General features: G+C 41.0%; 1 protein-coding gene across 2 annotated transcripts in view; it reads left to right on the top strand.

Moving 5' to 3' along the window:
- The window catches only part of MCCC2 (methylcrotonoyl-CoA carboxylase 2), a 64,049-nt gene extending 48,931 nt beyond the window's left edge, over positions 1-15,118 (top strand). The window contains exons 12-17 of one of the 2 annotated variants that reach the window (XM_032627934.1): positions 8-84; positions 2,901-2,967; positions 6,625-6,781; positions 7,664-7,778; positions 9,632-9,717; positions 12,420-15,118. In XM_032627934.1, the coding sequence (XP_032483825.1) occupies positions 8-84; positions 2,901-2,967; positions 6,625-6,781; positions 7,664-7,778; positions 9,632-9,717; positions 12,420-12,537 (620 nt within the window). In that variant the 3' untranslated portion in view covers positions 12,538-15,118. Of the gene's footprint in view, positions 1-7; positions 85-2,900; positions 2,968-6,624; positions 7,506-7,663; positions 7,779-9,631; positions 9,718-12,419 lie in introns of those variants that run through there. The other variant, XR_004349318.1, reaches the window with a different exon arrangement.
- Positions 15,119-22,773: the final 7,655 nt, after the last annotated feature.

Below are 22,773 nucleotides of genomic sequence, written 5' to 3'. Positions count from 1 at the left end.
TTTTGAGGATTTGCTAGAATATTTGGATACCCAGTAGGTATCGTTGGAAACAATGGAGTTCTCTTTTCTGAATCTGCAAAAAAGGCAAGTACTGTTAAAAATGTTTCAAGGTTTTTCTGTTTTAATTTAAACATTATCAAGTAATGAATGAAAATTATTGCATAAAAGCTTTAAAATATTTAACCAGATGCCTTAGCAAACAGAACATTGTGTGCCTATATGTGTGAACATGTATGTGTGTGCGTGTTAAATGTTTGAAACGGCTTTAGGGAGGTTTACGTGAATATGATGAACTGTCTTGAGCGCTGTTAAAAATACAAATGTTTGTTTTAGGAAAGTTCTTTTAATACTTGAATTATAACTGCTGTGGATGATGTATACATTTTCTAAGAATATAGGAATACTTGTCTTGAAAGTGTTTCATGCATTCGAGGGGTTCAGACATACTGTTCATATGGTTCTGAGACATGACCTGCTCTATTCTATCCCATAATCCGTTTAACTTGATTATATTTTCACTTTTTGGAAACAGAAAGATAGTGGGTCTTGTTACTGAAGCTCTGGTTTTAAAAGAGGGAATTCATGAATATATTTTGGCTTAGTATTCAATTTCATACATCATTGTCTCAGATTTACCTAAACTTGGATAAATGTAATTCATGTACTTATTTGATAAAATATTTTCTTAAGAAAATAAAAAAGTTTAGCCCTGTTTTTCCTCTTCAAATGATAGAGTGAATAACAAGGTAAAAGTTCTCTTACTGAGGCAGGTAACAGGCAATTAAGCACTTTCATACCCTAATTAGGAAGAATTTGTCTTTGGCAGAATGCTTTATTAGTAAAGTTAGTTTCTGGATTTTGCTGTTCATTATTTGTTCTCCCACTGAGATTATAAGACGAAAATAAGAGAGTAAAAATAAAGAAAATAAAAGTCACCTACATTCGTGCCAGAAATAACCTTGAGTAACATTTTATTATGGTTCCTTAGTTTTTTCTGTTCCCCCTCTTTTTTTAAACAAGATTGGTTTTGCCATATATAGGGAAGTTTTGCTGGTTTTCACTTAATAGTATGTATAGTGAGCGTTTCCAAAATATTAAATATTTCTAATACACTGACTTTTTAAAAAAAATTTATTTATTTTTGGCTGCATTGGGTGCTGAGTGCAGGCTTTCGCTAGTTGCCGTGAGTGGAGGCCACTGTTTGTTGCGGTGTGCAGGCTTCTCATTGCGGTGGCTTCTCTTGTTGCGGAGCACAGGCTCTAGGTGTGCGGACTTCAGTAGTGGCTCGTGGGCCCTAGAGCACAGGCTCAATTGTTGTGGCGCACAGGCTTATTTGCTCCGTGGCATGTGAGATCTTCCCTGACCAGGGCTCGAACCCGTGTCCCCTGCATTGGCAGGTGGATTCTTAACCACTGAGCCACCAGGGAAGCCCCTAATACACAGACTTTTAATGACTATATAATATACTTATTTCAATAGAAGGTATGTCAGACTGAGGCCAACAAACACCGCCTTGTTTTATTTGTTGGCTTGTCACAGATAAATCCAGGAGGAAAGCTATGTTTGGCCTCTGTCTGACATTTCATTTGTTGAGGTAAGCCCCACAAGTCTGTGTGATTTCCTCGTTCTCGTATTTGAGGTCGAGCAATTGCTTTGCAATCTTGTACTTGCCAAGGCATTTCCAGCTAAGTTAAAGGCATCTGCAAATAGAGAGTAAAATATAAAGGACACAGCTTTAAGTGTTTTCTTACTCACATAATCTTTAGAAGATAGGGAAAGGAATAGTTATATATACATTTTTTTTTTTTTTGCGGTACGTGGGCCTCTCACTGTTGTGGCCTCTCCCGTAGCGGAGCACAGGCTCTGGACGTGCAGGCTCAGCGGCCATGGCTCACGGGCCCAGCCGCTCCACGGCATGTGGGATCTTCCCAGACCGGGGCATGAACCCGTGTCCCCTGCATCGGTAGGTGGACTCAACCACTGCGCCACCAGGGAAGCCCCTGGAATAGTTACATTTTTGTGTCATTAAATAACTAATTTCCTAAACTAAAGGTTAAAAGGTGTCTAGCACTCATCTAAAGTCCCATTTGGGCTTCCCTGGTGGCACAGTAGTTAAGAATCTGCCTTCCAATGCAAGAGACACGGGTTCGAGCCCTGGTCTGGGAAAATCCCACATGCCACGGAACAACTAAGCCCGTGTGCCACAACTACTGAGCCTGCGCTCTAGAGCCTGCGAGCCACAACTACTGAAGCCCGCACACCTAGAGCCTGTGCTCTGCAACAAGAGCAGCCACCGCAATCAGAAGCTTGTGCACCACAACGAAGAGTAACCCTCGCTTGCTGTAACTAGAGAAAGCCCACGCGCAGCAATGAAGACCCAACACAGCCAAAAAAAAAAAAAAATCCCCTTTATTTCAAGTATGTTGGTAAGAAAGATATATTTTTACTATAATCTTGGTGCATGAAAGAATTTCAAGTGATCATCAAAACGTAGGTATCCCAGAAGGGTTTATATTCTATCTTTTTTAAAGTCGAGAACCAGAGAATTGCCTTCTGGTGAGGCTCAGAAATTCTCATTGACAAGCAATTCCTTCTTCTCTGTTCCTGAAGTTTCACTTGCTGTTTGGAATATTAGTGGTTGACTTCATCTCTGATACAGGAGTTGGCCTGCAGTCATGTGCCAGTGATCACACAGGTGCCTGTGCAAAACAGTGCAAATTGTAATCACGTTCCATTGACAGTGGGTCCCCATGGTAGTATTATTATTACTGTTACTATAAGGTCAGACTAGCCAAGCAAAGGGTACTCTTTCTTTGACCCAAATGTGTTGTTTGCAGGGTAAATGATGATTAAATTTGTTAACCTCCCACTAAAAAGATTTTTATTTTATTTGCTTATAGGGAGCTCATTTTATCCAGTTATGCTGCCAAAGGAATATCCCTCTGCTGTTTCTTCAAAACATTACTGGTAAGAAAATGGCTTGGACTTCCCTGGTGGCCTTGCAGTGGTTAAGAATCCGCCTGCTAATGCAGGGGACACGGGTTCGAGCCCTGGTCCAGGAAGATCCCACATGCCACAGAGCAACTGAGCCCGTGAGCCACAACTACTGAGCCCATGCTCTAGAGCCTGCGAGCCACAACTACTGAGTCCATGCCGCAACTACTGAAGCCTGCATGCCTAGAGCCTGTGCTCCGCAACAAGAGAAGCCACCGCGATGAGAAGCCCGTGCACTGCAACGAAGAGTAGACCCTGCTGTCAGCAATTAGAGAAACCCTGCACGCAGCAACGAAGACCCAACGCAGCCCAAAAAAAAAAAGAAAAAGAAAACAGCTTAACCAGTTTGGGTGCATTTATTCAAGAGCTGCAGTGTCCAGTATGGCTCATGTATTGGACAGTGCAGACATAGAATGCTTCCATCATAACAGAAAGCTTTATTGGACATGCTCTCTCTAGATTATCTTTAAAGGTTAACACTTCAAGACTCTTAAGTATTTGGGGGAATTTATCCATGTTTTTTTTTTTTTTTTTTTTTTTTTTTTTTTTTTTTGCGTTACGCGGGCCTCTCACTGTCGTGGCCCCTCCCGTTGCGGAGGACAGGCTCCGGACGCGCAGGCCCAGCGGCCATGGCTCGCGGGCCCAGCCGCTCCGCGGCACGTGGGATCTTCCCAGACCGGGGCACGAACCCGCGTCCCCTGCATCGGCAGGCGGACTCTCAACCACTGCGCCACCAGGGAAGCCCTATCCATGTTTTTGAGTGAAGCAATTTCTGAGTTGCAAGTGTATCAAACATTTGAGTGGCCTTCCTTTACTCCTGCACATGTGCACCCACCCACCCGGAAAACAGCAGAGTGTTCTCAGCCAGTAACACTCTCATGAGTGCTGGAGGGTGTTATCTGACCCATGGTCTCTTTCCCAGTACTTTGTTCCCCATAAAGGATTTTAAGTACATGCTGTGGTCCTCCCTTTTCCTTATCTTTCATCGTGCAGTTAATTCTACCTGAAGCAACATCTTAAATGGACATGCACATCCTGAACCAAAGTCTGGGATTTGAGATGTTTCTTTTAAGGTTATTTATTTAATTTTTGGCTGCGTCGGGTCTTAGTTGTGGCACGCAGGCTCTTTCGTTGCGGCGCGCGGGCTTCTCTCTAGTTGTGGCGGGGGGTTTTCTCTCTCTAGTTGTGGCGCGCAGGCTCTGTGGCACATGGGCTCCAGAGTGCATGGGCTCTGTAGTTTGCAGCATGCAGGCTCTCTAGTTGAGGCACACGAGCTCAGTAGTTGTGGTGCACAGGCTTAGTTGCCCTGGCATGTAGTATCTTAGTTTCTTGACCAGGGATCAAACCCGTGTCCCCTGCATTGTAAGGCAGATTCTTTACCGCTGGACCACCAGGGAAGTTCTGCGATTTGTGTTTTGACTCCAGAGAATGATAAGACCGATGTCAACTGTCTGATTTCATGTTCCATGGGTGATCCTAACATGGCAGGTGGAATGATTTTTAAGGGCTCTTAGGGTTCTAGAGTTCTTCTTCCTGGCATTCTATGATTCTCCTATTTATACTTTTTGTGTGTTGCATGGTGCCTGACAGGAGGCACTGCGATATGTTGATTAGCTAAAAAAAAAATGTTTCCCCCAGTCTTGTAAGTCAGGGGTTCCCACCCCTGGGCCGCGGACTGGTACTGATCCATGGCCTGTTAGGAACCAGGCCGCACAGCAGGAGGTGAGTGGTGGGCGAGGGAGTGAAGCTTCCTCTGCTGCTCCCCGTGGCTCACATTACTGCCTGAGCCTTCCCCCCCGCCCGCCGCCACCCCACTCGTGGAAAAATTGTCTTCCATGAAACCGGTCCCTGGTGCCAAAAAATGTTGGAGACCACTCTTCTAAGTCCTGTGTGGTTATCTCAGGTTCAAAGGAAGAAGTCCTTAATTAGTTGTTGGGATCAGGCATGCCTTTATGAGAAGGAGTTTGGCCTTGGCAGTCAGCAGGGCTTTACATTGTACTGGTGCTAAAACATCTTCATCTGGTGCTGTTCTTAAGTTTAAGATATCTGGTTAGATGACTCCTGAGAGGAGTTATATCCAGGTGGCAGCCAGAGAGGGCCCTATGTGGCAAACCTTCTAAGAGGGCAGGTAAAAGTACTCTGAAGCTTCACTAGGCCAGAGACCTTGTTTCTAATAATGACTCATGATTTATTAACCACCAGTAAGTTAGACTGTGTGCTTGGAAGATTCCTACATTTTCACTGTGCTTTATTTTTTGTTGAGTTGGGGTCAGAGAGCAGAGTTTGAGTTTGGTTTTTCAACATTGCGTTTGAGGGACCTCAAATGTATCCATTTGGAAATACATGGTGGGCAGTTGAAAAGTCTTGAGCACCGAAGAGGTGTGTTAGCTGGAGGCGAACGTCGAGACATCCTTAGAACATGGAGATGGCGTTTAAAGCTGTGGGAATAGATAACACCCAGAGAGAAGAGAAAGGGCTCAGGGATAATCTTTGAGTAACTCTAATTTCTTCCACAGAGATGAGAGTAAAGGAAGAAAGGCAGCGTGATTATGTTGTTCTTTATGGTGAGAAACAGAAGGGTTAGAGAAAGCCAAGTGAGATGGCCTCGGTCTTCTTTTTCAAGGCAGAATCACTCACAGGGACTAGAGGCACTGTGGGGTGATAGGGTGGTGGGTGGTGGGTGAGGGCTTTTAAGGAGAGTCGATATTTGAGATAGCTGTTGTGGGAATGTTACAGGGAGTCGAGATAAAATAGATAAAGGAGTCTCTGAGCTATTCTGAGGGCCCAGTTCAGAGGGCAGGGAGGTGACCAGAGGAAGCAGATGGTGCCTGGTGGGGGCAGGGCTTGTTACATCAGTACTGTTGTATCCACAGCAAGTACAGGTGATCCATAAAAAATGGTTTAATTGAATTGGATTACCCATTGCTGGAGATTTGCAAAGCAAGAACAGCGACCATCATGTAGGCCTGTGCGTCTGTGGGTGTGGAGGGAGACAAATGAAGCCTGATTCAACGTTTATAAGGTGAAGAGGAAGAACCCCAAGGCCTGGAAAGCGCAGTGACGCTGCAGACCAGTTTCAACAGAGCCGGGGGTGGGAGCTTGGAGAAGTAGAAGGATCCTATAATTATCATGAGAATTCTTTTATCTTGCTGTTGAGTCGCTGACAGGGACTCAGCATCTCTATGAAACATTAATTTTATTTCATCAAAGTTTTAAAGCAGTGCTTCAGAAGGAATAATCTATATTTTAAACCAGGTCAGTGAATCCTAAAGCCCTCACAGTTGGGTTTGCCATAGTACTTTTTCCTTAGCTTGCCGTATCCTGTTCTTTCATCACCAAGCTGTTGTTCTGAGATAATTTCTTGAAGATACGTTGCATTCTTATCTTGTTTGAGGATCTCTGTGCGCATCCAGATGAACCACTTAAACAATTTTTTAAATGATTAGAGAAAATTTTATTTTACCTTTTAATGCAAATTTGTGGGGGGCATATTTCACATATAAATATTTTATTAGGGTGAGAGGCCTGTGGTAAAATATAAGGTTGGCAAGACGTCCTTCTAGTACCTTGGTGAAAATGACTTCTGCACACTAATCTCATCACCCTGAGGCTCTCTTTCTGTTTTCACAGGATTTATGGTTGGTAGAGAGTACGAAGCTGAAGGAATTGCCAAGGATGGCGCCAAGATGGTGACTGCCGTAGCCTGTGCCAATGTGCCAAAGATAACTGTCATTATCGGGGGCTCTTACGGGGCTGGAAACTATGGGATGTGTGGCAGAGCATTTAGGTAGGTGGTTGTCATGATTTTCTCTGAAAGCATGAATCATACTTCAAGGATCATTATGAATGGTCAGTTTACGTCAAGGCTATTTGAAATACAGAATGACATTCACGAATCTTAATCAGTTATACCATAATCTGTATCATCTGGAGGCGTGAAATGAAATTTAATGCTAAAAGTACCACTTGGAAGAAATCCACAGTGGGAATCAGGAAATATTTTGGAATGGCTGATAATGAAAATACTACATGTCATAACTTGTGTGATGTGTCTAAAGTCTTGCTTTGAGAGAGGTGTGTAGACTTAATTGTATATTATATACTGGAAGAGAAGTAAGGCTGAAAATCAGTGAGCCAAGCAGCCAGCTGAAGAGGTTCAAAGAAGAGCAGCATATTACAACAAGAAAAATAAAAACAGGACATAATAAAGTACAAACATTATAATGATAGAAGAATCAGGAAAGCCCAAAGTTGCTTTGTTTAAAAGGGTTAACAAACTTGAGAATCCCCTGTTAAAACTAAAAAATAAAGGGAGAAGGCACATATCACCAATTTTAGGAATGGAAAACAGCACATAACTGCACATAATGAGAGGGTATTTTGAATACTTTTTTGCCCAGTAAATTTGGATGAAATGGAAAAATACTGTTTATCAAAACAGACGTCAGAATCACCTGGAGAACTTAAAAATTCTACCATGCTGAAGCCCCACTGCAGGAGGTTACTCTGAGGTGGGTTCTAGGCATTGTTTTTTTTTTTAATCCCCAGATAATTGTAATGCGCAGCCAGAATGAAGAACCACTGATTTAAAAGGTAAACATGGGCCTCTGAAAATCTCTATGTAGTACAGTGAATTCATTTGATCATTCTTTCCTTTTTCCCCCCATAGCCCAAGATTTCTCTACCTGTGGCCAAATGCTCGCATCTCAGTGATGGGAGGAGAGCAGGCAGCTAATGTGCTAGCGACAGTAGCAAAGGACCAAAGAGCACGGGAAGGGAAACAGGTAAATGCTGTTTCTTTGTCTCCAGGTTTGACTTTCACCAGAACACGTGGAGCCAGGGAGCAGCATACCCAAAACCCCTCCAAGTTTGTGGCTAGGATTCCAATGTTCAGGGCCTGGCTTTATCTAGAAGACACTGACCTGGAAATTGTTTTAGCAACTTACACTTATACATTTTCCATTTCTCTTTTTAGAGCCATTTCACCTGAAGTACCTTCTTGTGGTAATTTACAGACTTTTCAGAATCTCCAAGAAAACACTTAACAAACTCTTTTGTCTCTGGGTGCCTGAGGCATAAAGATGTTTGATTCTTAGTCATTTGCAGTTCGTGAGATTTAAATAAATCTGACTTATGTCTTTGATTTTATGACCTGAAGCAGCAGAATTTTGTGTTTCCTATTTTACTTTTAGATTGTTGTTAAGGATACCTCTAGTGGGAGGGCCCCGTTGTGTAATGAGAATTGAATACCATTATTATACCGTGAAAGTATCAATGAAGAAGGAGGGAAAGGGCACTGGAAGCTTAATGAAAAGCAAATCAGCAAATAGCTGCTTTTGAGATGGATTCTTTTGTTTGTGTCTCTGTTAGAGATTCATCTGAAATTTTGCATTACATTTTATTATAACTTACAACTATTTTATGTAAACAGCAGGCCTATAAAATGATTGGTGCATGTTCCTAAAGTTGCTTAGGTGTACTGTTTCATCGTAACAAGGCATAATATGGAGGAGGCCCTGCCTTCTCAGGCTCTCACTTCTGCCATTTAGAGATTGATCATCTGGTCAACCGCCTAGTTTGTAGAGTGGGGATAATATAAAGCCAGAGGGTGGTTCCTGCCTCCCTGAATGTATCTCATCCGTGCCTCACATCCCCAGCTATCTTTTCCAAGCAACAGTAACTCTGCAGACTTAAGTTGAAGTTTCAGGTGCAAGTACTAACTAGTATCCAAGCCAGAGGAAAGTTTTACTTTTGTGTGTATGTAGTGGGGAGTGGGGGATATGAAATTCTACCTGATATTTTGAAGGCATGTCTTAAATTCTAGCCCAGCATGGCGATATCTTATTAAATAGTTGTGTTTTGATTAATTTGATATACAGATATATGAATTCATCTATTTTTATATGTGAAAGGAAAGTATAGGATTTTAGTGGTTCTCCCTCCAAATTCTGGACCTATAAATGATATTAAGCGATGGAAGTACATAAAAGGTTGGATTTATTTGAAAAGAAAATCACTTGGTTTTTGGTGTGGAATATTTTTTAAGTTGAAAATACTTTTCAGGATTTCAAAATTAGTTTGCATAAAGATTTTAACATGTGAATTATCACTTGTTTCTGGCAATACGGATGGGCAAGCCATTACATTTTTAATTAGGGAAAAATCTCTCAGCCATCTGGAAAATTGAAGAGGTTATTTAAAATGGGCCTTATTGTTTTATCCCTTTAAGCTTTAAAATGTTTAAAATTTTAGCTATTTTGAATGAAAATATCCTACTTTTCCACCTCCTTATACAGAAACTACAAGATGTAATATAGCCCTTTGTTATATTGTATAATTCACATCCATTGCTATACCCTGCTGGAATATGTGATGCCTTTGGTTTTGACCTGACATTAAACAGCCTCAGGACATTGGCTCTGATAAGGGAGATATAACAGCACACTAATTTGATACTCATGTCTCAGGTGAGATCATGTATGTTAAAGCATCACACGTAATCTATACATCAGTGTGCAGAGGTGTTGGTTGTAACATTATTGTTGATGAAATCTGTTGCCCCTTTTTTCTTGAGGTTCTTTTGAGTGGATCTGTTGTTCCCCTGCAGCAGACTTACTCATTGTTGCTTTTCTTTCAGTTCTCCAGTGCTGATGAAGCAACTTTGAAACAGCCCATCATTAAGAGGTTTGAAGAGGAAGGAAACCCTTACTATTCCAGTGCAAGGTGAGAGCCAGAGAATAACTGACTCCTTGATGGGCACATCTTGGCAGTCAGGGCAGCAGCTTTACAGAGATCTGAGCAGTTGGCATGGTCCAGCCTTCATGGGAACCAAAAAATAATATTTGGACACAAGTTTGTACTATTGTTTCTATAATGGGAATGCTTACTGCTGAAATGCTGCTCCTTCTCCCAGGCTGGGCTTTGGATCCATCACTATTGGTCTGATTCTGCCACTCTCCACCCCTCTTCCCTTATCCCGCTCCTAGTTGAAGTGGTCCAAGGCCTGCAGGAGCACTGTGGCCAGAAGTGGACTGCACTGGGGCTGGGAAGTTGAGAATTATATAGTCCTGGCTGTGTCACTTTCAGGAATTAGTTCTGCAGTAATGGGTTCCTGTCATCCCCCTCTCTGATTATTTTGTTTTTACCCCGTTTAAAGATGAAAATTGTTGAACACTTACTGACACTTGTTAACAAGTGAGCTTGTGCATTCAGAAGGTGATTATTCATAGCCAGGATCCACATGTCAACACTAAGCAACTACCTCACACGCCATGGCGGTTCTTATTCTGTTTGTTTCTTACACCACTTAAATGAGGTAATAAATTATCACAGCTGTCCCCGTTGGAGACATGCGTGTGCTTTCATACCTCTTTTTTCAACAACTTCAATGTTCTACATTCTGAAGAATAATTGAAGCTTCATGTTTTTCTTTTATCCCTTGGGCAGATGGAAAAAAGAAAATAACTATTTGTGTCCTTTAAAAATTGGGTTATGCTGTGATTTATGCCATTTATTGTGAAGGCAGACTGGAGAGGAGGGGGAAAAGAAAATCAAATGTTAAAATCCATGTCAGTTCCTCAAATGCATCTTTTGTGGCAGGCACTGCTCCTGATGTTGGGGGGCAGGAAAGATTGAACATATTTATTTCTCAGAGCATAATTAGTTTCAAAATTCAATTAATACCATTTGGGATTTTTGAAAAGCCTGTTTCTCTTCTTGTTAACATGTATTTCTGCAAGCAAATGTACAGGTATATTTTGCTGTGGTGGGTCATTGATTCTCTTAATTAAGAACAAAATATTTTGTAGTCTTTGATTTAAGAAATAAACGTTCTTTTTACCATCACTTAAATAGGCTTACGTAGTAGCCAGTAGAAGCAAAGAGGAAATAGAAAATCATATAAAAGGTTAAAGAGAAAATATACATTGTAAGCTCACCTATAGTTTTTTGTTTGTTTTTACATAAGACTTTGAAATTCACAAGGGCAGTTAGAGTATTAAACTTTGAAAAATAGCATATTTTGTGTGAGCCATTAATTTGTTTTTTAGCCCTGGCTAAGTCATCTCTTAAGAAAGACTGAATCCTTTATTATTTTCATACTTAGATTATTATTGTTTTTAGTGGATTATATTCAAGACAGGAGAGCATATGGCCCAGATAGACTTATCTTTGGAAATTAATATTGAAAAACAAGGTTTTTCTTTTAATTTATAGATGTTTGTTTAACCCTTCTGTTGAAACAGTTGGTGGCATGGAGACACCAACTTTGTTTCAAAGATGAAAGGATTTTCAAGCCACTTTATGGCACCTTCCTTTGGTTTAATAAATCTCAGCTTAGCAATAAAATTCTGTGGTCTGTTTGGGCTTTAACATGGCTAGACCTGTCTTTTTGGAGAGCTCTGTCATCATCTGTACAGTACTGTAACCTCCTATGTTTTTCTTAATCCTTACATGCTGCATGTACAGCATGCTGATTTTCTTCTGCTCAGTTGTTTTTATAATCAAACTTTTCCAGACATTTGATTAGGGCCTCTTACTTGGAACAGCCCCGCACCATCGTGCTTGCTATATTACTCTGCTGTAGGCTTCAGAAGGGAGTGTAATCAATTGACCGGGTTACAAACTACAAGAGTAATATATATATATTTTTTGGCTGTTGATACTTTAAGATCCCTATTATGAATATTTTATGAGCAATGATTTCATTCATGGTCTGTCGATGTAAGTATGGTTTAATAATTGATGCTATGTCCAGATACTGAAGGCAGTTTGTTTAAAGAAAGCAAAACTACCATCCACTAATGACCTTTAAAAAACAATATTTCTTACTCATTTTTTTTTATAAATGTGAGGTTGTCCATGAAAAGCAAACTAAGATTTCTACTTGAGTTTCTTCTGAAAGCAGTTTAAAGCCATTACTTGTTTTTCCTATTGTAGCAAAAAATAAAGAACTACATATGAAGGTATTTATTTTATTAATAAAATGTACTGAAGTGTATTCAGTAATTTTCCTAGTTTCTTAAGAGTTTGGGGGAATATACCTTTTCTAATAGGGACTTTGGTTGGAGACTGTTACCTTGGTTTATGTGGTTCTTCATAATAATAACAGTAATATATCAACTTGACTTGTATGTTTGTGTGGGCGGAGGAGGGACAGGAAAGCTTTTCCTGAAATAAATAAAGCCAGGGTTTATTTTGAAGTTCCTTGTAGTAAGCTGTTCCTAAAGCTGTGTAAGAGTCATGTTATTTTTCTTTCTCTCTTTATTCCCCTCTTGAACATTGTTTCCATTGCGAGATTATAGTAGCTAATCAGTAGATCCACATATTACCTGAAGGAAAACCTCCTCAGCATTTTTGGCCATAGGGTGTATAAATGGTGGTTTGGTGGTGGACTCCTAATCACTCGGTTTTTGTTCTTTTGTCAGGCTGTGGGATGATGGGATTATCGATCCAGTGGACACCAGGCTGGTCCTGGGTCTCAGTCTTAGTGCAGCCCTCAACGCACCCATCCAGAAGACTAACTTCGGTATCTTGAGGATGTAATTGGAATATAAAGCATCTTCCGTTGGACATGTACCAAAAATTAATAAATTAGTAGCCTTAAAATTTTAGACTTTTTCAATATGCGGCTATTACAGTAAAATGGTTTTCTTAACACAGTGCATTATACTTTTCTACCTTTAAAAAAAGAATCAGTGAAGATATTTATTTGATGCAGCTCAATTCCTTGTAAATTCTCTTAGAGAAATTTTTCTATGGCTCAGCTTTACCGCCCTGAAAAGGAAGAGAATAACTTAGAGTTATCCTTTCTAAGCCATAAGTACTATGAAAAGTTCTGTAATCTGTAAATTCCAGGTATTGTTGAGATTTTTAACATAAAGTTGTATTTCCACTGAACTGATCGCGTTGCAGATTATGCATGGTGATATTTTAATGTACTTTTAAAAATAAACATCTGTTACTTTTCCCTCCAGCCACCACCGTCCTCCTCTCCATAGTTGTCAGACTTCTTGTCTGCACTCCGCGCTCTGTTTCCTACCCGTTCTCTCCTCACCCTCTCGTTTTCTGGCTTCTACTGCCAACAGCCCTCTCCACGGTCACCACTGACCTCCATGTTCCTGAAACCAGTGGGTCCTTTTCCGATTTTACCTGATTTAATTCTCTGGCACATTCAAATCAGTCAAACACTTCCTCCTAGAAATTCTGTCCTTAGCTTCCATTGCTGTAACACTCTAGGTTTTCCACCAGCCTCTGTGGCCATTCTTGTTCAGTTTCCTTTGCAGGCCCCACTTCCTCTGCTCATTCTTCCTTCCCTTTACCATTTGTCTTGATTTTTCATTAGTCATATGTGAATGCATTCTTTTTTTTTTTTTTTTGTGAATGCATTCTTACTCTGAAAGATACAAATAGCACAAAAGTATCTCCTTATTGTTTAATTATTCTTATTAAAATAATAATTGTGGTAAAATATACATAACATAAAGTGTACCATTTTAACCACTTTTTTGTGTGCAGTTCTGTGACATTAAGTACACTTACATTGCCACCATCCATCTCCAGAGCTTTTCATCATCCCAAATTGAAACTCTATTATTAAACAATAACTCCCCATTCTCTCTTCTCCCTACCACTGGCACATTTCCTTTTTCCTTTTTTTTTAATTGAGATATAATTGAATATAACATTATATTAGTTTCAGGTGTACAACATAATGATTCAATATTTATATACACTGCAGATGATCACGAAAATAAGTCTAGTTACCATCCATCATCAAGCACAGTTACAGACTTTTCTTTTTTTTTCCTGTGATGAGGACTTTTAAGATTTACTCGCTTAGCAACTTACAAATATGCAGTACAGTATTAACTATAGTCGCCATGCTGTACGTTACATCCCCAGGACAAGCTGGAAGCTTGTACCTTTTGACCCCCTACACTCATTCTGTCCACCCCATGCCCCTCTCCTTTCTGGCAAACACCAATCTGTTCTTTGTATCTATAAGCTTGGTTTTCTGTTTTGCTTTGTTTGTTTTGTTTTTTAGATTCCACATCTAAGTGAGATCTTATGGTGTTTGTCTTTCTCTGTCTGACTTACTTCACTTAACATAGTGACCTCAAGGTCCATCCGTGCTGTTGCAAATGGCAAGATTTCATTCTTTTTTATGGCTGAATTCTATTCCTCCTCCTCCTTGAATGTATGTGTTTTACATGGCTTGATTAATTCTCGCTGGGCCATTTCAGCCCTTCGTATGGTTTTAGTTGCCATCTGAATGGGGATGATTCCTGTGTTGACAGTTCTTAACATAGTTCTCCCCTGAGCTCCAGACCTGTCTATCTAACAGGTCTCAGGAACCTCAGACTCAATCATCAAGTTCTGTTCATTTTGCCTCCTAGCTGTCTCTTGAATTCCCCTACTATTTTTGTCTTTTATGCAGGCCTTAGAAGGGGTCTACCTGCATCCAGTCTTAGCTAGTCCAATCTCTCCATCACTCTGGAATTAGAATGGCCATTCTAAGGTGCACATCTGTCATGCTGCTTCCTTCCTTACTTCTTTCACTGGTTCCCTGAAGTGCCAAATCCCTAATGGCCTCCATGGATCTTGATCCTCAGCTCTTCAGTCTCATCTCCCTGACTCCTCTTTTCACAATGGGTGCTCCACCCATTCTAGACTTCTTCCAGTTCCTTAAACCTACGAAGTCCTTGCCCCCTTAGAGTCTACGAGGTTCCCTGTGCCTGAACTGTTCTCTTCTCCCTTCTACTTAAACACCTATCTTTTGTCTCTGTGATTTCCCTGGGCTGGGTTAGACACCTGTTGTGTGCCCTTGTAGAGCACCATCTTCTTCCTCTGTCACTTTTTCTGTCTTATATGTTTATAAGAAGTATAAACATTTCTTTAATATTGTCCTCCTGCTAGAATGTAAGCTCTGTGAGAGCAGGGATCCTCCTGTTTGGCCTGTATCTCCAATGCCTGGCACTTGTAGATGCTCAAATATTTGTTGAATGAATGAAAAGTCCATATTTTAATTGTATCCTCAGGCCACATCATTTTAAAATAAAGTGATTGATTATACGATCTAAAACAACTATCAAATGCTTTCCTAATAAAATTAATATTTCAAACATTTGTGTGTGATGTTCAGTTTAGGCTGCAGTGTGTATCAGAAGTCAGTTTAGTTTTTTTTTTTTTCTGTACGCGGGCCTGTCACTGTTGTGGCCTCTCCCGTTGCGGAGCACAGGCTCCAGACGCGCAAGCTCAGCGGCCATGGCTCACGGGCCCAGCCGCTCCGCGGCATGTGGGATCTTCCTGGACCGGGGCACGAACCTGCGTCCCCCTGCATCGGCAGCTTAGTTTTTTGAGAAGTATATAGATAGAAGATCATAATTCAGGGGTAAGTTGCATTTTCAGAAGAATGTTTGAGGAGGTCATGGGGAGGATGTGACTGCAGGTTGACCCCTGACCCGCTAGATGACCCCTGACCCGGAACCAGCCAGTCAATCGTTGGCTCGTCCCCCTCTCCCCTACGGCATTCCATCTCCGTAGCTTGCAGGAGGAAGCCTTGAGAGAGTAAGGTGTTGCTGAGACCACCTGGACTAAATACGCGACTGAACCCCGATAAGGCCTCTATATAAACTGAAGATTCTGGCTGGCGGGCGGGGAGACCTCGTCTTGCGGCTGCCACCGCCAAGCCTCGTTTGTGAGTTCCCTGTCTTATTAAACCTGCCACCTCCCAAACTGGAGCGGCTGCCTCTTTCCTCAGCTCTCCTAGCCCTGCGCATATGGCGGCTAGTTTGCCAACCAACAAAGGAACACAGTGAGTATTTTTAAATAGTAAATTATATTAAAATTTCGATTAACATTTACAACCAGGTCAGAAATCAAAATGATTTTTTATCAAGACTAGTTGGTATTCCATGGGTAGTAACCATCCACAAGTCAAAGATTCATGGATATTTTAGGAGTGTTTTTACCTTTCTCTCTTTAGGAAAAATTACGGTCATCACTGGCACCACACTTAAATTAATTAAATTATTTTGTATGTTTTATCTGATACAAAACATTTGTAACATTTTACAAAACATTTTGTCTGCCCTTCCGGCTTTATTTACATAGAATTGGCATTCACCATTATGTAGCTGTAAGGTATACACTGTGATGACTTGGTACACATATATTGTGAAGTGATTACCACAGTATGGTTACTTAGCACATCCATCACCTCACGTAACTACTAACTTTTTTAATGAGAATTTTTAAAACATTTTAGTTATTAAAAATAATTTCAGCCAGGATAATATGCGTAACTTAGAATTTTGAGAAATGTACAGCTAATTAGTCTCTAAATTAGCCCTTCTGGGCGCTTACAGAATGAAAAAGAGACAAAATTACTTCTGTTTTTCAGTTTTCAAGAAAAATGTTTTCAAATGAGAATTTGTCACACTAGCAGAAGGCACTATTGACTGTGCAAGTGAAAAACTGATCATTTACCAAACATGCATGGTTACGTGCAAGGCGTGACTAGAGGCTGTATATTACATTTACAGGGGCAAGAGCAGGTTTTTGAATGATTTCATTAATAAGACTTTTGGGAGGGGAGACCACATAGTTCTTGTTAGTTGTAAAATGTATTGATCATGGTGTTCTGGAAGGGTGATTGTTGACTGTCCTGATCAAAACTGGATCTCTAAAGATTGGCTCTGAAATTCAGTATTTAGAAAAACGGCAAGAAAATGAACTAGATACTTATGGTCTCCTGTCATTTATAACATTTATAAATGGTACAAATTAAATACAACTAATAATGATGACATTGGTTTTTTTTGTTTTGAAAAAAAGCCTTTCGACAAACACTTAAAAATAATTTATTATTTCATGTGCCTCGGATTCTCTTGTATCTGGAATCAGGATGCTAAGGATAAAGTTGTTCTTGTAGCTAAATGAAATTTCTGTCTGCCTTTGACCTTTGTAGGCAAATGTGCATTCCAGATGAGGAGGCTTATAATCAACGTGACTGTATAATTGACCATGCACTCTGGGCCGCTTGAGAGTGAAAGGGCCCTACTGCTAATAATTACACTGGGAAACAGGTGTGAGCCAGGACTGATCAGGCAGCCTGGGATGTATGGTTGCCCTCTCTGTAACTCACTATCATGGACTGAGTACTGATGTTACACATCAGGTGTTGATAATTCTTACAATCCAGTATTCCAGATAGCTGCTTTGTAGCTTTCTTTTTTTAAAAAAAATTATTTCATTTTTAAATTTTTGGCTGCATTGGGTCTTCATTGCTGCGCATGGGCTTTCTCTAGTTGTGGTGAGTGGGGGTTACTCTTCATTGCGGTGCGCAGACTTCTCATTGCGATGGCTTCTTTTGTTACAGAGCACGGGCTCTAGGCGCACGGGCTTAGTAGTTGTGGCGCGCAGGCTCTATAGTGCAGGCTCAGTAGTTGTGGCGCACGGGCTTAATTGCTTCGCAGCGTGTGGTATCTTCCTGGACCAGGGCTAGAACCCGCATTCCCTGCATTGGCAGGCGGATTCTTAACCACTGCGCCACCAGGGAAGCCTTGCTTTGTAGCTTTTTAGTGGCTTAAAACAGAATTATTCTCTTACAGTTCTGGAGATCAGAAGTCTAAAATCAAAATAGCAGGGCTGCATTCCTTCTGAGGCTTTGAGGGGAAAATCTAATTCCTTGCTGATTTCAGCTTCTAGAGGCTGTCTGCCTGATGTGTAAATTTTAATATAGATTTCAATATGATATCAAACACATGATATGCATTAACATTCTAGAGAGCTATGTAATTGACTCAAGAGGAGAATTTACCATAAGGCGGGGTAATTTGATTTTCTGTTGCGGCCAGCGTTTCAGTATGTCTGGAAGCTTTTTCTTTCACAAAGATGACCCAAATCACAGGTTTGAGCTTATGTTAATGGAGAGGAGTGTCTGAGAGTGGACAAGGTCTTAGAAGGTGGGGATTTAATGGAGAACTTATTGAAGAGAAAACGTGACCAAACTACTTGTCAGAAGTAAGCTGGAGAAAAGACATTTTTTTTAATGTGTAATTGAGCAGATATTAACTTTAAGATGTGAACACAGAATTTTGGAGAACTCGGACTAGTATCAAGAGGTTTCTGTAGAAGATGTACTTGACATTTTCAACCATAGCTCTATCCATCACATTCCTATAGCTGTAGGATAATTTAAAATAACTTTTGTTGCAAAATTATTTATAATTAAAAATCCAACAATGTTATTTGTAAAAAATTTAGAGACTGAAGAAAATAAAGTGAAAATTCTCTGTAATTTCACCACCTAGAGATAACGGCTATTAATATTTTCTTGTATACTATTCTCTTTTTTCTATCTGTAGGAATTTTTTTCACAAAAAGGTTATTCTGTAATCTGCATTTTCACTTAATGTAGTATAAATGTGTTGACATGTTTTCATGTCATTTAATATTTCCTCTACAATAATTTTGTTGTTACATGATATTACATTGTATAGATGCCCTGTTTGATTTAACCACTCCCTTATTGTTGGATACTTAGGTTGTTTCTGGTTTCCCACTATTATAGATAATGCTGCAACAAATATCTTGTAGTTTCTCTATATGGCTGTGATTATTTTGTTAGTACAAGTTCCCAAAAGTGTATGTAGACCTTTAAGGCATGTTGCTAAATTGTGCTCTATAAATGTACATTTATGGTACAAGTCCTGCTGGGTATAATGATGACCCTGGTGCTTTCAGAGACTGAAACAGCTTCTAGTAGAATTAAATGGTTTACAAACCGAGTGTTTCCTTTAATTTTTAAAAATTGTGTCTAGGTGACAATGTCACGTCAGTAACAAGTTGTGAAGGCTCAGCATAAATGCATGGGAGGCGTCGTGGTCGTGGAAAGAACACTAGACTGAGAAGAACTGGGAGAAAACCAGTTCAGTCCTAGTTCTGCTACTAAAAAGTTGTGTGAACTTGGGGAAGATGGCAGGGGACCAAAATCGTTTTCTTTCTTTTTCCAGAGGCCCAAGTTTTCTTTCCACCTCCTCATGTCCCCTTTATCTCTGCCAGTGATAGGGCAAGTGGGCAGAGGAGGTGAGGATTTGAGGGAAGGGAAGGTCTTAGAAGGTGGGGATTTAATGGAGAACTTTCTGAAGAGAAAACATGACCAGAACTACTTACTAGAAGTGAAGCTGGAGGGGAAAACAAAAAGGGCGTGCTAAGGACTTTTTAAATTCTACACGTAAGTGTATGCACTAGCTGGCTTGGTGAGACTCATGGTGGAGCACATTTAGCAGGATGATGATGCATTCTTCAGCTTTGTCAGCTTTTTTTTGGTCAGAGTTGATTTTGTTCAAATGAACAAACACTTACTGAAGGCCTACTGTGTGTCTGGCTTTGGGATGGGATGCAAAGATAAGCAGAACTCGGCCCCTGTCCTCTTGCAGTGAGGCATTGACTTGGGAGGGTCTTTCCACCTGCCTAGTACCCCTTCAGCTCCTTCTGCACCTTCATTCTCATTTGGGAACTACCCCTCTCCTGTGCGATCTTGGTGAGCATGTCAAGCAGAGAGCCCTGGTCCCTAGCCGAGAGCTGGACACATGACCGAGGCTTGGCCAGGCTGACTCTCTCCAGTGCTTTGACTCTTGAGCAGAGGGACAAAGATGGAAGGCAACTGGCCCTGAGTTGTTCCAGTGGAGTTGATGAGGCTGTTCATTCATTCTTGCTCTGGGCTCCCTGGCACTAACCTGGTTGCTGGACTGTGTGAGCCCGGGGTATCCTGGCATCCTACTTTTTTCCAACAATCTTTGAAAAAAATTTGCCAGCGTCAGGCTCCAGAGCTTGTAGCAACAAACACTAACTGGTAGCATGTTCTGCAAGCCATAGGTTAAAATAAATTTCTCTATATTTTCCAACTTGGTGAAAGCTTTACTGCCTGCACTAAAAACAAGACTTTTCAGAAATGAAACCACTGGAACACTGACACTAAATAAAAAAGATAATATAAACAGAAAAGTAAACTGAAGGTATTGACCCTCAGACTCAGAACATTCAAAGGAGGGTTGTAACTTCCCCACCACCGTCAATAGTGAGGCTGGATTGGGTGTTAAATTGCCACGAGGGAAACTCAGTTTTTTTTATTTTTAAGAACACTGATTTATTTGAGTATTTCTACTTTGTATTTTTTGTAAAGATTTATTGTTATTTATTTATTTTGCCTGCGCCGGTTCTTAGTTGCGGCATGCAAGATCTTTGTTGTGGCATGAGAGATCTTTTTTTTTAGTTGCAGCATGTGGACTCTTAGTTGCGGCATGTGGACTCAGTCACGGCATGCAGGCTTCTTAGTTGCGGCATGCATGCGGGATCTAGTTCCCTGACCAGGGATCGAACCCAGGCCCCTTGAATTAGGAGTGCAGAATCTTACACACTGGACCACTGGGGAAGTCCAAGGGAAATTCAATTTATTGCAACCTTTTGATTGCTGAAATAAGTCACTGAATAAGGCTTTAGGTTACTTTTTTTTTTTTTTTTGCGGTACACGGGCCTCTCACTGCTGTGGCCCCTCCAGCCACGGAGCACAGGCTCCAGACATGCAGGCTCAGTGGCCATGGCTCACGGGCCCAGCCGCTCTGCAGCATGTGGGATCCTCCCGGACCGGGGCACGAATCCGTGTCCCCTGCATCGGCAGGCGGACTCACAACCACTGCGCCACCAGGGAAGCCCTAGGTTACTTTTAATTGGCAATCTGGTTAAAAAATCTGACAATCTTCCACTGGGGATAATTTAAAGCCATACCAAGAGACAGAAAGTAGAACTAAGTGACTTCGTAGATAGCCTTAAGTGACCTTTTGGGTAGCCTTAAGACCACAGTGCTGGTCTTAAATGAATGGTAAATATATTGTCCATAATCCCTTCTGAAACAAAAACACTTTGCATTTATTATATGAATGTTTGCAAGTATTTGTGAGGCTCCTTTTTTTAATTTGGAGCTATTGGTATTTTTATTTTATTTTATTCCTACTTTGTCTTGATTTTAATGTGGCCTGCCTTCTAACCTTCTCCTTCCACCATGAGGGATATAGGAAAGGTAACCAGAGGATCAGGTTCCTAGAACTGAGCCCTATAAGTAAAGGGACAATGGAGTCTTCAGACTGGGTCACAATTTAAATCTATACTAGAATGGATCTAGCATTCTGAGTAGGAGAACTTGAATTGCTTGCTGGACAGAGAGCTCAATTTGGGATCAAGGGATTTGGGCTCTTTTCTAGCGGGTGGTACTAACTAGCTGTCTAATCTTGGGCTAGTCTTTCCTTTTCTTTTCATGTAGGGGTGGGACTAGGTTAGTGGTTTTCCACTAGAAACAGCTGAGGAGGTTTAAAAGAAAAATCCTTGAATCAGAATCTTTGGGGCCTGATGGGATATTGTTTAAAGCTCCCTGTAACTGCTCTAGAACAATGGTTCTCAAATTCAGCTGATAGCAGAATGGCCTGGAGGACTTCTTAAAATGCAGATCGCTGGGCTCCACCTCAGATTCTGATTCCATAGGTCTGGAGTGGGCCCCAGAATATGCTTTTCTAACACATTTCCTGCTGATGCAGAGGTTGCTCATCTGGGTATTGTGCTTTGAGAACCACTGACTGCTCTAGATTATCTTGAAGTTCCTTCTAAAGTTTTAGGATTCTAAGATCAACTTCTGCTTTGGTGATATGATCATTCTTGTATGTTTTTGGTTAGGTACATTTCTCTCCCTCTCCCATTTTCAGGGTAGGGTGAATTTGTCTTAAATTCTAAGCCAGTGATTCACAGCCTGGACTGAACATTAGAATCACCTGAGGAACTCGGCTTACGAAAAATTCTGCTGCCCAGGCTGGACCCCAGATAACTAAATCAGACTCCTTTTTTTTTCTAAAAGGCTGTGGTTTTCTTTTGAAGATGTTGGGGGTAGGAGTTTATTAATTAATTATTTTGGCTGTGTTGGGTCTTCGTTTCTGTGCGAGCACTTTCTCTAGTTGTGGCAAGCGGGGGCCACTATTCATCGCGGTGCGCGGGCCTCTCACTATCGCGGCCTCTCTTGTTGCGGAGCACAGGCTCCAGACGCGCAAGCTCAGTAGTTGTGGCTCATGGGCCTAGTTGCTCTGTGGCATGTGGGATCCTCCCAGACCAGGGCTCGAACCGATGTCTCCTGCATTAGCAGGCAGATTCTCAACCACTGTGCCACCAGGGAAGCCCCAAATCAGGCTCTTTCAGCTCAGGATGCAACTCGTAAAGCTCCCTCAAGTGGTCCCAGTGTGTGGCCAAGGCTGAGAGTCACTTCACAGGGTACGGCTAGATCAGGAGATTTCAAAATGGAGCCACTGTGCATCTCAAGACACTTCCATAAATTTACAATCTTAAATTTCAGATCGTATTTTCCTTTTTTTTTTTTTTTTAGATATAGCTCACAGCTCAGATAAAAGTTTGCCTTATTTTTGACATCTTTATGTATCTTATTTCAGGCTATTTGCTGAAAGTGGTTACCCATAGCTAAAAGTTTCTAATGAGATTTATTCAAGATGATGGAAAGAACTAGGATCAGAGCAAAAACAAACACCTAAAAACAGGAGATGTATCATGGGCCGTAGCAGCAGCTGATATTTTGCTTCCACAGAATTGTTTTCTGAGTCAGTTCTTTACGCCTTAGTGACTTTGTGGTCACTTCTCAGTGAATTAAACAGAGGGTTTAAGCCTCTGAGGACTTCTGTCAGTCCCTCACTCCCAACCAACCGTAACTAGATAAAAAGGGGA

The sequence above is a fragment of the Phocoena sinus genome, chromosome 3, assembly GCF_008692025.1.
Source record: "Phocoena sinus isolate mPhoSin1 chromosome 3, mPhoSin1.pri, whole genome shotgun sequence".
NCBI classification, from domain to species: Eukaryota; Metazoa; Chordata; class Mammalia; order Artiodactyla; family Phocoenidae; genus Phocoena; species Phocoena sinus.
This window is presented reverse-complemented; position numbering and strand designations above follow the sequence as displayed.